At 41.2% G+C, this 12,968-nt stretch overlaps 2 protein-coding genes and 1 non-coding gene across 6 annotated transcripts; 1 reads left to right on the top strand and 2 right to left on the bottom strand.

Annotated features, from left to right (window-relative positions):
• The first annotated feature begins 666 nt into the window (after window positions 1–666).
• Window positions 667–3,857, top strand: nrsn-1 (uncharacterized protein). Its single transcript, NM_071632.10, has 4 exons — window positions 667–758; window positions 1,554–1,844; window positions 2,251–2,507; window positions 3,324–3,857. Exons 1-4 carry the CDS (start codon window positions 678–680, stop codon window positions 3,424–3,426), a joined length of 732 nt encoding a protein of 243 aa, NP_504033.2. The 5' UTR covers window positions 667–677; the 3' UTR covers window positions 3,427–3,857.
• Window positions 3,843–11,648, bottom strand: lin-40 (the record flags this gene model as incomplete). Of its 4 annotated transcripts, NM_071630.7 has the most annotated exons (8): window positions 3,843–4,283; window positions 5,628–5,938; window positions 6,518–6,598; window positions 7,623–7,735; window positions 8,449–8,605; window positions 9,241–11,258; window positions 11,320–11,428; window positions 11,496–11,641. In NM_071630.7, 8 exons carry the CDS (start codon window positions 11,622–11,624, stop codon window positions 4,133–4,135), a joined length of 3,069 nt encoding a protein of 1,022 aa, NP_504031.1. The 4 variants fall into 4 exon arrangements, with proteins under 4 accessions (NP_504031.1, NP_001360139.1, NP_504032.1 ...); NM_001373016.2 differs by having other exon boundaries at window positions 5,628–6,598; window positions 11,496–11,648; NM_071631.8 differs by lacking the exon at window positions 5,628–5,938 and having other exon boundaries at window positions 3,865–4,283.
• On the bottom strand, window positions 7,260–7,363 carry T27C4.7. Its single transcript, NR_102016.1, has one exon. It is a non-coding gene; the product is annotated as a small nucleolar RNA T27C4.7 (small nucleolar RNA).
• Window positions 11,649–12,968: the final 1,320 nt, after the last annotated feature.

Here is a 12,968-nt window from a genome sequence, read left to right as displayed (position 1 = left end):
TAGCTCTAGTTCAACTATTATCCTGGCCTAGTTGTTCTTTTTCTCTGGTCAAAACAAGTGAAAAGGTGCTGCCTTTCCATCTCCTCTCCTCAAATTTCTCTCTTCTCCATCGGCAAAAAAACTTGACGCACGTCAGATGACGTCATCAAGGATTGACGAGCACCCATTTCTCTCCTTTTAAACATACAACATGTCGTCTCAAATCGCTTTCTTCGGGAAAATTGGACTTCCTGATTTATTTTGACATGAATATATTTCCTCATCTTGCAAAAAAAGAAAGAAAACGATTTCGGCGAAAAATGAGCAATTGCTCGGAGAATTGGTGGTGGCGGTGCATTTATTAAAAATTCAGGATGTGCAATTTTTGATGAAATAGATGGAATAGAGAGGAATATGAAAAAAATTGCTGCCAATTTTTATGGTCGGTATGACAAAAACTGCTGAAATTTTAGGAAGCCGGTTTCTGAAATTATTGGGAAATTGCCAAAATTGCCATTTTTAATTTTACAGTTAAAAATTTCAATTTTCGGCAACATTTTGGCAAATATGGCAAAAATTAGGCTGTTCTTTTCAAGTTTTCAGATTTTTTTTCTTATTTTTTTAGTTCTTCAATTTATATTTTGATAATCCTGATTTTTATATAATATTCAAAAGTTTCATTTTCAGATCCGCATGACATGACCGGATTTCGTCTGGGTAGCAACAAAAAGGAGAAGCTGTCTCCAGGGACAGCCAAACCTTCTGCGCTGGTCGATGAGGTAGTTTTTGGTTGCATTTTTTAACTCTGCATGTTTTTTAATACTTTACTAGGGTTTCCATGAGAGGCATGCGCGGTTTCAGGGCCTGACGCCTGCCTCTCGCCTCTTTTCAGCACTATGGCGAGAATCCAAAAAGTTGGTGTTCACACCACGTAGTGCGAAAAGTGATTCTTTCGCCGCGGCCGACACTTTTCGGGTTCGATTATACAGGAGGCACGGCGTGAGGCAGGCGGAGGTCGCCGCAAGGCGAGGCCGGCAGGCGTTTTGGCGCCGGCGTGGAAGCCCTATGCTTTATAATTAGCTGAAAATTCTGATTCGGAAAAAATTCAAACACCTTTTTTCACTTTTTGGGAACTTAAAGGTAGAGTGTTTGTCGGGTTTTTCCCTACAAACAGTCTCAAAAAACATAATTAAAAAAAAAAAAACTAAAATGTAAAAATTATAGAACTTTTCTAAATTTTTTATGTTTTTTTTATTTTGGAACTTATAAAGAAGTTCAATTCTCAATTTTATTCCAATTTTAGAGGTCCATAGAATCTTTTTCATTTCTGATGAGCAGGCTTTTTTACAGAAAAATGTCTCCAAATTTGAAAAATTAAGCTTGAAAAAAAGGTTAAATATAGATCATTAATTTGCGCGGAAATTTAAATATAACTAGCCTTTATTATTTTTTGCAAAATTCAAAAAAAAAGAAGTTTTCAGAGACTAATTTTAGTGTAATCGAATTTCAAAAAAGTTCCAAGCTCAAAAAAATTTCAACAATTTGCGAAAAATCAATAAAAAAAATTGTTTTAGGTAAGCGCACCTCGAAACTTTGGAATCAAGAACTACCTTCACCAATTCTATGTGACACCAACCGGTGATGATGTGGAGGGTGGCGGCGCGATGGGTGGTCCGATGAGCGGAGCAGCGTGGTACTTGCTACCACCGCCACCGGCTCAACGGAGAGGCCTCTTGGTCTGCCGAATCTGCACAATCATCGGGCTGTTGTTCCTGATCGCTGGAGCCGTTACCATCTGTATTGGGTATACATGGAGAGAGGAGAGAAACATCGAACAGTCCATCGAGCGTTTTGTTCTCTACCAGGTTTGTGTGAAATTTGGCAAAAAAAAGAATTTTAGGCGGGAGATTGAAATTTTCAGTGAAAATAAGCGGGGAGTCCTTTTTTTTTGAGAAAAAACATTAGCGGAAAATTCGCAGTTTGATAAAAAATTTTCGCGGGAAATTCAAATTTACGGAGAAAAAGGTTTTGGCGGGAACCCCAATTTTTTGATGTGTTCGCGGAAAATACGATATTTTTGAGAAAATTGTTTTGACGGTAAATGGGAATTTTTTGAGTAACTTTAGGAAGATTCAAAAAATATATAGAACAACTTGGGAAGTTCTTAAAAGTTCCAATAAACTCTGGAAAGCTCTGGAAAATTCTGGAAGGTTCTGGGAACTTCTGAAAAAGCAGCGCTGAAATTTATCCTAAAACTTATATAATTTCCAGGACGAGAACGGTGGTCTCTATGTGCCACGTGACAAGCTGGAAATCATCCTTCAAGATCCGATGCGTTTGTGGAAGACTGTTGGATTTGGAATGTTCACTCTGGGAAGTCTTCTGTTGGCATTCTCATTGGCAATTCCAACTGCCGCCGCAATGGTCGGTACCACCAGATTCGCAGCGTTCGCCTCGCCGGATAATTCTCCCAACGAGCCGCCCGTTCGGGTGTTCCCTCATTCGTCGAATGTCGCCGGAATGAGCAGGTAATGTTTTAAAATTTTTAGCCTTATAGCGGTTTGATCTACAAATTTGTGGAAATTTTCTGGATGAAATGAATTTAGAAATCTGCGTCTAGACGCGTCTAATTTCCGGCAATTCTTGTAGATCAATGCGAACTGGGACACTCTGACACCACGTGGCGTTGTCAAACTTGCGCGTAAAATGTGGTGCATTGCTACAACCGGCAAAAGCCGATTTCTCTGAAAAATGTCTTAAAAATCGATGTTACCGGCGCTCCACGATTTCGCGATTTTTGCGCCAACAATACGGTACCCGGTCACGAAACGACTAATTTTTGTTAAATGCGAAAAAGGCGTGAGCCTTTAAAAAGTACTGTAGTTTTACTTTTTCCCTTGGTGTCAGAGTGTCTAATTTTGGATTGATCTACGTTGATCTACATAAAATGCGAGAGAAGAGACGCAGAGTTCTCAACTGATTTCGCATGGTTAAGAACGTGATGACGTCACTTTTTTTTGGGCGAAGAACTCCCGCATTTTTTTGTAGACCAACCCGTACTGGGACATCCTAACATCGATATTCTGGATGAAAAACTATATTTTTAAAGCTTTTAAAGTTTTTTTAAATAAAATTTTTTTTAACCAAAAAAATTTGAAATCCATTTTTTTATGAATTAAATAGTTGTATTTCGGAAAAAAATCAACTGAACTTAAGAATGGCCGAATTTTCGATTTTTCTCGGCCACCTTGCAAGAAAAATTCGACTCTTGCTCCTAATTTTTCCTGAATCCCAGAAAAAATAAATAATCTCACACATCGAAACCCCCAAATTTCTGCTTTCAGTGGCCCAGTACCAGTGATGGAAGAGATTGCAAAAGTTCAGCCATCGGAGAAAAAGTCGCCGACCACCGTTCCAACCGACTTGCTCGACCAAGAAGTGCACTGAGAAAAGGAGCGAGATGACACGTGGCGCCGCGCAAGTTTATTGATTTTTTATTGAAAAAATCGATAAATCCGCCGGTTCAACGAGTTGTCAAACTTTTTTTTTCGTTTAATCGTTTAAATAATCCCGCCCGTCCACAACAAAATCGACAAAAATCAATATTGTTTCTTTCAATTTATTCCCCAAACACGCCCACGCACACACACACACACACACAAAAGACGAGAGAGCACGAGAACCGAGAGACCCCAGAGAAATTTCCAACAATTTTCTTCCTCCAAGCACACACACACACACACACATACACACACACAAACCACTTGGTGAAACAAATGTTTTTTTAAGAAAATTCTTTTTTATTAATTTTCCAATTTTCCTTTTCCATTTTTCTTCCGTCACTTAAATTTGAAATTAATAAAAAAGCTGTGAATTTGATTTATTGAGACCGAAATGTGTTTTTATTCAAATTTTTGCCGATAAAAACGAAACAATACAATTTCAAAACGAATGAGTAAAAAATATTCAGATGGAGGGATAAGAGATTATGTTCGATTTTTGTCGAAGGAAAGAAAAAAAATAAATAAAAAGAAGATAAAAATATGGGAGAACAGAGATTTTTAAACAATAAATCAATAAAAATATTCGGGAGACTTTTTTTTTTTTTTTGAAAAACGAAGAAATAAAAGAAAGAATACATTAGTGAAGAAGATCATGATTCAGTGGTGCGGGACTGCTGTAGGGGCCCCGTAAAGAATGGGTATATTATGGGACAGAATGGTTCAAGAAATTGATGGAATTCGCAAGGATGACGGGCGATTCGGCGGCTTTCGTGACGAGTGAGTAGGTTCCGTCGTTTAGTTCTGCAAAAAAATGTGTTTTTTTTACTTTATCTGAAATCAGAATTTCTTTTTAAAAAATTTTTTACTTGGCTGTTTGCATTGTAAACGAGAAAAATTCCATCCTAATCCAGGAAATAATATTTCAAAATTGTGGAATTTGATTTTGATAATTGAACTACTGTAAGGTTACTGTAGCTCCATTAACTACTGCAGTGAGTACGATAGTCCCTCAAGGTTACGGTAGATACTTTAACTACTGTAAGGCCACTGTAGATCCTCTGACTACTGTAGTAAGTTTCATAAATTCTCAAGGTTACTGTAGCTAATTTAACTACTGTAGGAATTACGATAGGTCCTCGTGGATACTGTAGATACTTTAACTACTCTAAGGTTACTGTAGATACTTTAACTACTGTAAGGTTACTGTAGATACTTCAACTATTGAAAGGTTACTGTAGATAGTTTGATAAGCTTTCAAAGTTACTGTAGATACTTTAACTACTGTAGGGTTACTGTAGATACTCTAACTACTGTAGTAAGTACGATAGGTATTTATGGTTACTGTAGATACTTTAACTACTGTAAGGTTACTGTAGATCCTCTAACTACTGTAGCAAGTGCGATAGTTTCTCAAGGTTACTGTAGCAATTTGACTACTGTAAGGTTACTGCAGATAATTAAAGTATTGCAAGGTTACCATAGATCCTTTAACAACTGTAGTAAGTTTGATAGGTTCTCATACTTTAACTACTGTAACGTTACTTTTTTAAAACTACTGTATTAAGTACGACAGCTCCTCAAGGTTACTGTAATTACATAACCTACTGTAGTAAGTTTGATAGGTTCTCAAGGTTACTGTAGATCGTCTGACTTCATTTTTTAATGATTAACTGAAAAAAACTACCGAAAAAGGTGCCGTTTACTAAGCTAAATCGCGGTGAAGCCCATGCACAAGAGAGAGGAAGGAAGAAGTAGTGGGAAGAAATGTGTGAGAAAAGCGGGTCAAAATCAGTTTGCCACGTTTTTTTGTTCTATACTAATAAAACACGTGGTGTCAGAAAGTCTCATCGCGGTTTGATCTACAAAAAATGCGGGAATTTTTCGCCCAGAAAAATGTGACGTCAGCACACTCTTAACCATGCTAAATCAGATGAGATGTCTGCGTCTCTTCTCCGCGCATGTTTCGTAGATCAAAGCGAAATGGGACTTTCTGACTCCACGTGATAAAATGGTAAACCAATAAATAACCAGAGAACGAGAGCAACGAAAAAAGAAAAGAGTGAAAATAGAAACTACCACCAAAAAACCAAGTGACCCAAATGTACAATATCTATATATCTATATATATTTGCTCCACTTGCTTACTTCATTCGGGGCCCGGCCCGCATCTTCACATCCTCATCCTTCACCACAAACCATCTCGAGTCGGTTCGCGTTCTCATCAGCTCCCGAACGCTGTCGATTCGCGTGGCGGGACCCTGATGGTTCGTGAGATATTGCCGGAGAATCGGAGCGTCGTTGTTTGAGACACAACCACCACCATCGCCACCACACTTCATAGCATGATTGACTGCGAGAAGCGAATTTCCAACGTCTTCTAGCGACGGTGCGACGATCGGTGTCCACGAGGAGGATCCACTTGCAGCGAAAGCTGTTGGTAGCTGCTGCTGCTGCTGCTGGAAAACGACGAAAAACCAAGTAGAGAGACACTGAGACATGACCGAAAGACAGAGAAAGAACAGGAAAACCGAGCACAACACCGAGCAGGAGGAAAGAAGATCACGAAGAAGAAGCCAGTACAAGCAGTTAGAAGTTAGTTAGTCGAAGCATACCGGGCGGTTAGGATTCGGAAAATCGCACACATTGTTCATTTTTCACTCGTGGTGTGTGTTTCAGGGTGTCTGATTTAGGCTTGATCTACGTTGATCTACAAAAAATGCGGCAGAGTTCTCAACTGATTTCACATGGTTAAGAACGTGCTGACGTCATCTCTTTTTAGGCTAAAAATTCCCGCATTTTTTGTAGATCAAACCGTAATAGGACAGCCTGGCACCACGTGATTTCACGCGCTTCTGGCTGAGCGAAAAACACGCCAGCGAGGGAGGCCAGAAGCCCGTTCGGATCAAAAAAAGAAAAAAAGTGACAGCCAGATAGATTCGATTCAGGAATTAAAAATAGTTCGTGTAGATCAAAAATTAAATGTTTTGCAAAAATCGAAAAAAAAACAGCATCCTCACAAACTCGCTCGCTCATACCTTTGCCATTTTGGCGGACGGCTCGCCTGATGCCACGGCCTGCGGGGCGCTTCGCTTGCCGGTTGCAGCTTGAGTCAGAGCCTGAAAATTTTTGAAACTTGACGGGTGAGAATTTGAACTTGCGCAACATATTTGACGCGCAAAGTATCTCGTAGCGAAAACTACAGTAATCCTTTAAATTACTACTGTACCGCTTGTGTCGATTTACGGAAATTATTTGTTAATCGATAAAAAAATTTTTAACACAAAACATATCGAAATCCCGTAAATCGACACAAGCGCTACAGTAGTCATTTTAAGAATTACAGTAGTTTTCGCTATGAGATATTTTGCGCGTCAAATATAATGTGTAATACGCATTCTTTGAATTTTATGGTCTCGTAATGAATGGTCATATTGTTTTTAAAAAAATACTCACAATCAGAATATAACGAAAAATATTAAATTTTAAAAAACGGGACACACAAAATGCTGAGAATGCGTATTGCACAACATATTTGACGCGCAAAATATCTCGTGGCGAAAAACTACAGTAATCCTTTAAATGACTACTATAGAACTTGTGTTTCGATTTACGGGCCTTAATCAGTTTTAAAAATCAAAAAACCGGGCCCGTAAATCGACTAGCGCTACAGTAGTCATGTAAAGAATTACTGTAGTTTTCGCTACAAGATATTTTGCGCGTCAAATATGTTGCTCAATACACAGAATTCTTAGAATTCAGTGTTCCCGTAATAATTTGAATTACCGCGCGCACCTTTTTCGCAACTCCGCCCATTTTTCCGTGCCGCACTTTGGGTTTTGACAATTTCGACGTGAAAACATATTTCTACACGATTTCCCGTTATAATTGGGTGATTTTTGAAGACATAAACTTGAAAATTGAAAAAAATGCGCCAAAATTTTAAAAAACCCAGAGTGCGGCACGGAAAAATGGGCGGAGTTTCGAGACAAAACCGTGCGGTAATTCAAAATTGGAAATTCGCCAAAGACAACGATTTTTTTTTCAAAATTAATGAATTTTCGTATTCCGAGTATTGTAAAATTATCCAAAATTTCTTGTGTGTATGCATGTGCGCCCTGCTGCCACAAAAAAAAGACTTACGTGTTGTAAATGTGTGATTCCCTTATGGAATTCCGACTCGACAATCAGGCTTCTCTTATCGCCTGCGGCTGCCTGCGCCGACTGCAGAAGGTGCTTCTTGTCGAGCATAATCACTGAAAATTTGTATAAATCAGATTTGAGCCAAAAAATTCGAAAAATTTCATTATTTTGTCATTTGGACCACATTTTAGCATGGTTTTAATGTTAAAAATGAATTTTTTTAGCAAAAAAAATATGGTAGGCAATGGTAGGAAATATGGTAGGTAGGTATGGTAGGAAATATGCTATATGGTAGGCGGGTCTCGACACGACGAAAAATTTGGTGAAATGCAAAAAAAAGTGTGCTGCGCCTTTAAAGAGTACTGTAGTTTTCACAATTTTTATCGATTTTCGTGGTGTTTTCGATAGAAACAGGAATATTGATTAAAAATCGCATAAAATTCAGAAAAAAAAAATTGGAAATTACAGTACCCTTTAAAGGCGCACAGATTTTCGCATTCAACAAAAAATTTATTTTCGCGTCGAGACCCGCTACCGTAATTTTGGTGCGAAAATTGCAACATCTGGGTAATATTCTGGATTTTTTTCGGTTGTAAAAATCGATATTTCTGAAAAAAATCGACATTTTGGTAAAAAATTGCAAATTTTTTCGTTTTAATGCAATTTTTAGGCAGATAGGCGTAAAAAACCGAAATTTTCAAAATTTTCCTTTTAAAAAATTCAATTTTAGTGTGAAAACCATGCAAAAATGGCTCAAAATTGGCTCAGAACACGCCAAATATCGATTTTTTTGCTAAAAATTTCAATTTTCCGGGGTTTAACTCACTAGCTCTGAGGATCTTCTCATCATCGATGGCGAGGTTCGGCCGACGGGACAATTTTCTCAGGTTGAACGCGCTTTTCGGCAAAATCCGGCGAACCGCTCGTCGGCAGATTGTCGTGTAAAAGACGATGGCCGGTTTTGTGGCTGGAGTCGTCTTTTTCTGGAAAAAATTTGGGTTTAAAAACGAAAAAAATGCAGTTTTTTAAAGATTTTGGCTCAGTTTTCTATATAATGAGAGTTACGACCAATCAGCGATTAGCTCCGCCCATTTTTCAACCAATCAGAGGAATGTGCGGCGCTGGTTGGTTTGAAATTGGGCGGAGCGAATCGCTGATTGGTCGCAGTTCTCATTTTGAAGAGAATTAGGCCTATATTGAGCTTTTTACCATTTTGGCCGAGTTTCCTCCAAAATAAGACCTGCGACCAATCAGCGATTAGCTCCGCCCATTTTTCAACCAATCAGAGGAATGCGCGGCGCTGGTTGGTTTGAAATTGGGCGGAGCGAATCGCTGATTGGTCGCAGTTCTCATTTTGAAGAGAATTAAGCCTAAATTGAGCTTTTTACCATTTTGGCCGAGTTTCCTCCGAAATTAGACCTGCGACCAATCAGCGATTAGCTCCACCCATTTTCCAACCAATCATAGGAATGTGCGGTATTCGACGACGCTGATTGGTTGAAAAATGGGCGGAGCGAATCATTTATTGGTCGTAGCTCATTTTGGTGGGAATTTGGCCAAAATTGAGTTTTTCAATTTTTTTTTTTGATTTTTCGTGCAATTTTCAACCAATCCTTACCCTGGGCGTTGCGACCACTTGCGGCGTCGTTTGCGCCTGCCGCTGTTGCTGCTGCTGAATCTGTTGTTGAATTTGTGCCTGGATTTTCTGAGCGAAATTCTTCTGTAGCTGTAGAAATTGCTCCTGGGTGATTTGGCCACGTGCCAGCGCCTCCTTTGCCACATTCAACAAATTCTGCTTATCACCACTGTTCAGCGTCATGAGCATGTTGGCGGCGGCAGCGCGCTGCTGCTGCTGTTGTTGTGGAGTCAACGTGTTCACCGCCGCCGTGGCAGCCGCCTTCTGAGAAGCTGGAGTTCCATTTGAGGCCGCTGGCGTCGGCGCTACCGGCTCCACCGGTGGCGGCCGCGTCTTGTCGAACCGCTCGAGCTCGTGCTTCTGATTGAGCCCGGCGAACTTCTTCCACTGAATCCAACACGTCGAGCACAGAACCTTCTTATCGCCGACACCTCCCCACTGATACCAGTTGAGAGCGTCCAGCGTCCCGCAATTCTCACACGGATTGTCGTTGTTCATCAGCGTCGTCTGGCTAGTGTTGTACGGAAGAATCGAGGCGGCGATCGGCTTGTTGAACGGCGGAATGTAGATGTTGGTGAACTTCTCGTCCGTCGTCGTCGAGCTTCCACCACCCGCCGATGGCTTGTTCTTCTTGCGATCTGTGTATCGATTGGAGGCCTTCATAAGGTAATAGTACTCGACAATGTCCCGAATCGACTTCCACGGAAGGTACTCGGCGCGGATCTCATTGAAATCCTTGCCCACCTTATCCAGCGCATCCTCGAACAGATTCATCTCGGGCGTCGACCACTCTTCCAGCTGATCCCGACACAAAATCGGTCCGCCAAGGGTCTTAGTCTGCAGGCCGCTTGAATCATCGACCTGGCACGGGTACGTGTCTCGAGAGGCCACTGGGACCAGGTACTTGACAGCCTGCCCGACATCATAGTTGGCCTGATGAAGGATCGCGTGGGCGTGGAAGATGGTGACGTCACGGGAGGCGAAGGCGGCGGCTAGCTGAAGAGTCGGAAGCTTCGGCGCGGAAGCTCCATCGATGGCTCGGGCGAATAGGCCGACTGATCGGGCCACAATCATGTACTGATCAATGTCACGGTCGGTGAGAGCGTGGTGCGGGTGCCAGACGAGGACTTCACCTACTTCACCTTCGGAATCGGTGGTGGTAGCTTCCTCTTCCACCTTGGTCTCTTCCTTTTCCTCATTCTTCAGCTCCGGCATCTCCTCATCCTCGGCGATCGTCAACCCATCATTCTCAGTGTCCTCCTCGGCTTCAGCCTTCAACTTTGCCTCCTCTTCCTCCTTCTTAACCTTCTCGGCCAGCACCTTCGCCTCCTTCGCCTCCCGATCGGCGGGCTCCATCCACTCATCCACCACCGCCTGATACTTCTCGCCAACCCTAATAGCACCCTTATCAGCCAGCAAAGTCTGCGCATTCGGGTCATAGACAAGGGAATGATAGAAGGTATCATCCAGAGGCAGGTAGTTCTGAGCCTCTTCACCATCTCCCAGAAGAACGACTCGACACTTTCCACGAATCGCCGCTGCTGGAAGGATCTCCGATTGCCTCGTCATAAAGATCTCATGCTGTCGGAGCTTCAGCCTCTGATCCGGGGTGAGCTTGTCGACTCCGAGCGGAAGGCCTCCATCACCCCAGTCAATGAGCTTCGTGGCTTCTGCTTCGGCAGTCTCCTTGAGGTTTTTCGCGTTTTCCTTGGCTTCTTTTTCTTCTTTTTTGTCCTTTGCGGTCGCTGCTGGAGCATCCGACGCCGATGGCTCCTCAGTCGAGCTGGTTCTTCCCTGCCCAACCGGGGCCGGGCATTCTTCGTCCTCTTCCATTTTCTCTGCCACGTCATCAGTATCTTCCTTCACTTTTGTTTCAGACGTCTCCGCAGAAGCTTCGGTGGCTTCTGGAGCAGCTTCTGGAGCAGCTTCAGAAGCTCCATTGACAACGATAAATCCTTTTGTGGTAAAATTCTCGGGCTTCTTCTTATCCACTTCGTAATCTGAAAAAAATTGAATTGAATTTTAATATTTTCAAATAAAGTAAGCTGGGGAAAAGCTCACAATTATCGAATCGCCTCTGCGCTTGATCGGCAATTTTCAGCAAATGTTGTGGAATGTCACGTCGTCGGAGGTAGACGACGCATCGCGCATCCACGCCGCCCTTTTCTGTCTGAAAATTGAGAAATTTTGGGCTTTTTCAGGCTTTTGGGGCTTTTTTTCCAGCCAACTAATCTAACCTTGACAAGCTCCTCGATTTTGCGGATCTGATATGGAGCGTCGGTGGCCGACGTGTCGTCGAAATAGACAAAATCGCCGACGGCGTACGTGACTCGAGTTGATGTTGACGACAACGATGATGAGCTCATCGTGACCCGTTAAAGCTCTGCAAAAATTGGAGGATTTTTTGGGGAAAAGTCGAATTAGTCGAAAAGTCGAAAATTCGAGAAATTACATTAAAAAAATGTTTTTATTTTGCTATCAAAATTATTTAAATTTCTCCATTTTCGCCCAAAAAGCACAAAATTTCGCGATTTCTGCTTTAAAAATGGTCTCGAAGCGACAATTTTTTGTTAAATGTGGTGCGAAAAAGTGCGCGCCTTTAAAGAGTACTGTAATTTCAAACTTTTCGTTTCTGCGGAATTTTTCTTATTGATTTTTCGAAGGCTTTCTCACCGATTTGTTCAAATTCAGAAAAACTAGGAATAATCGATTGAAATTCCGGGGAAACGAAAATTTGAAATTATAGTACTCTTTAAAGGCGCACACCTGTTCGAATTTAACAAAAAATTGTCGTGTCGAGACCCGGTATCGTATTTTTGGAGCAAAAAGCGCAATATTTCGCGTCCGGATAATAACCAAAATACTAAAAATGAGGAGACAGTGCGAAAACTCTAAATTCGGTAAAAAAAGCATTAATTTTTTGAAATTTTTTAGCTTTAAGCGGAAAATAGAGAAATTCGAATAATTTTTGAGTGCACAAAATCGATATCATCTGAAAAGTGAAAAAATAATTAAAAATTATCCGCATTTTTTGCGCTATTAAAATTTTTTTTGAAAAAGAACAAAATAGATTTTTTAAAATTGGAAATTAATTAGTTTTTTAAAAATTAAATTAAATTTCAAAAAAAATCCAGAAAACGGTCCTTCTCTTTCGGATAAATCGCCGTGACAACTAGAAAAAAGGATAGATTCAGACAACGAGAGACATGGAGAGACGCAGAAACAAGAGGAACGTCCAGCAGCAGCAGCAGCAGAGGGAGAGACGAAGACATAGGTGGGGAGGGGTCACTCGGAAGAATGGTTAAAGCGTCGGAAATAGTACTGAGACCACGGAGACGCAGACGGACGGGCAGAATGGAGACGAGTGAGAGAGCGAGAGATATAAAGAAAAGAGAGAAGAGGCTGCAGGAAGGATGCTCCCCCGACTTATTAAAGGTACCATTACGGGAACACAAAATTCTAGTGAATGCATATTGCACAACATATTTGACGCGCAAAATATCTCGTAGCGAAAAAGAAAACTACAGTAATCCTTTAAATTACTACTGTAGTGCTTGTGTCGATTTACGAAAATCAAGCCCGTAAATCGACACCAGCGCGCACAGTAGTCATTTAAAGAATTACTGTAGTTTTCGCTACGAGATATTTTGCTCGTCAAATGTGTTGTGCAGCATTCTCAGAATTTAGTGAACCCATTTAAAACCGCTTGG

Source organism: Caenorhabditis elegans, chromosome V, assembly GCF_000002985.6.
Source record: "Caenorhabditis elegans chromosome V".
In the NCBI taxonomy this organism is placed as follows: domain Eukaryota; kingdom Metazoa; phylum Nematoda; class Chromadorea; order Rhabditida; family Rhabditidae; genus Caenorhabditis; species Caenorhabditis elegans.
Note: the sequence above shows the minus strand (reverse complement) of the source record. Positions and strands in the feature narration are given on the sequence as shown.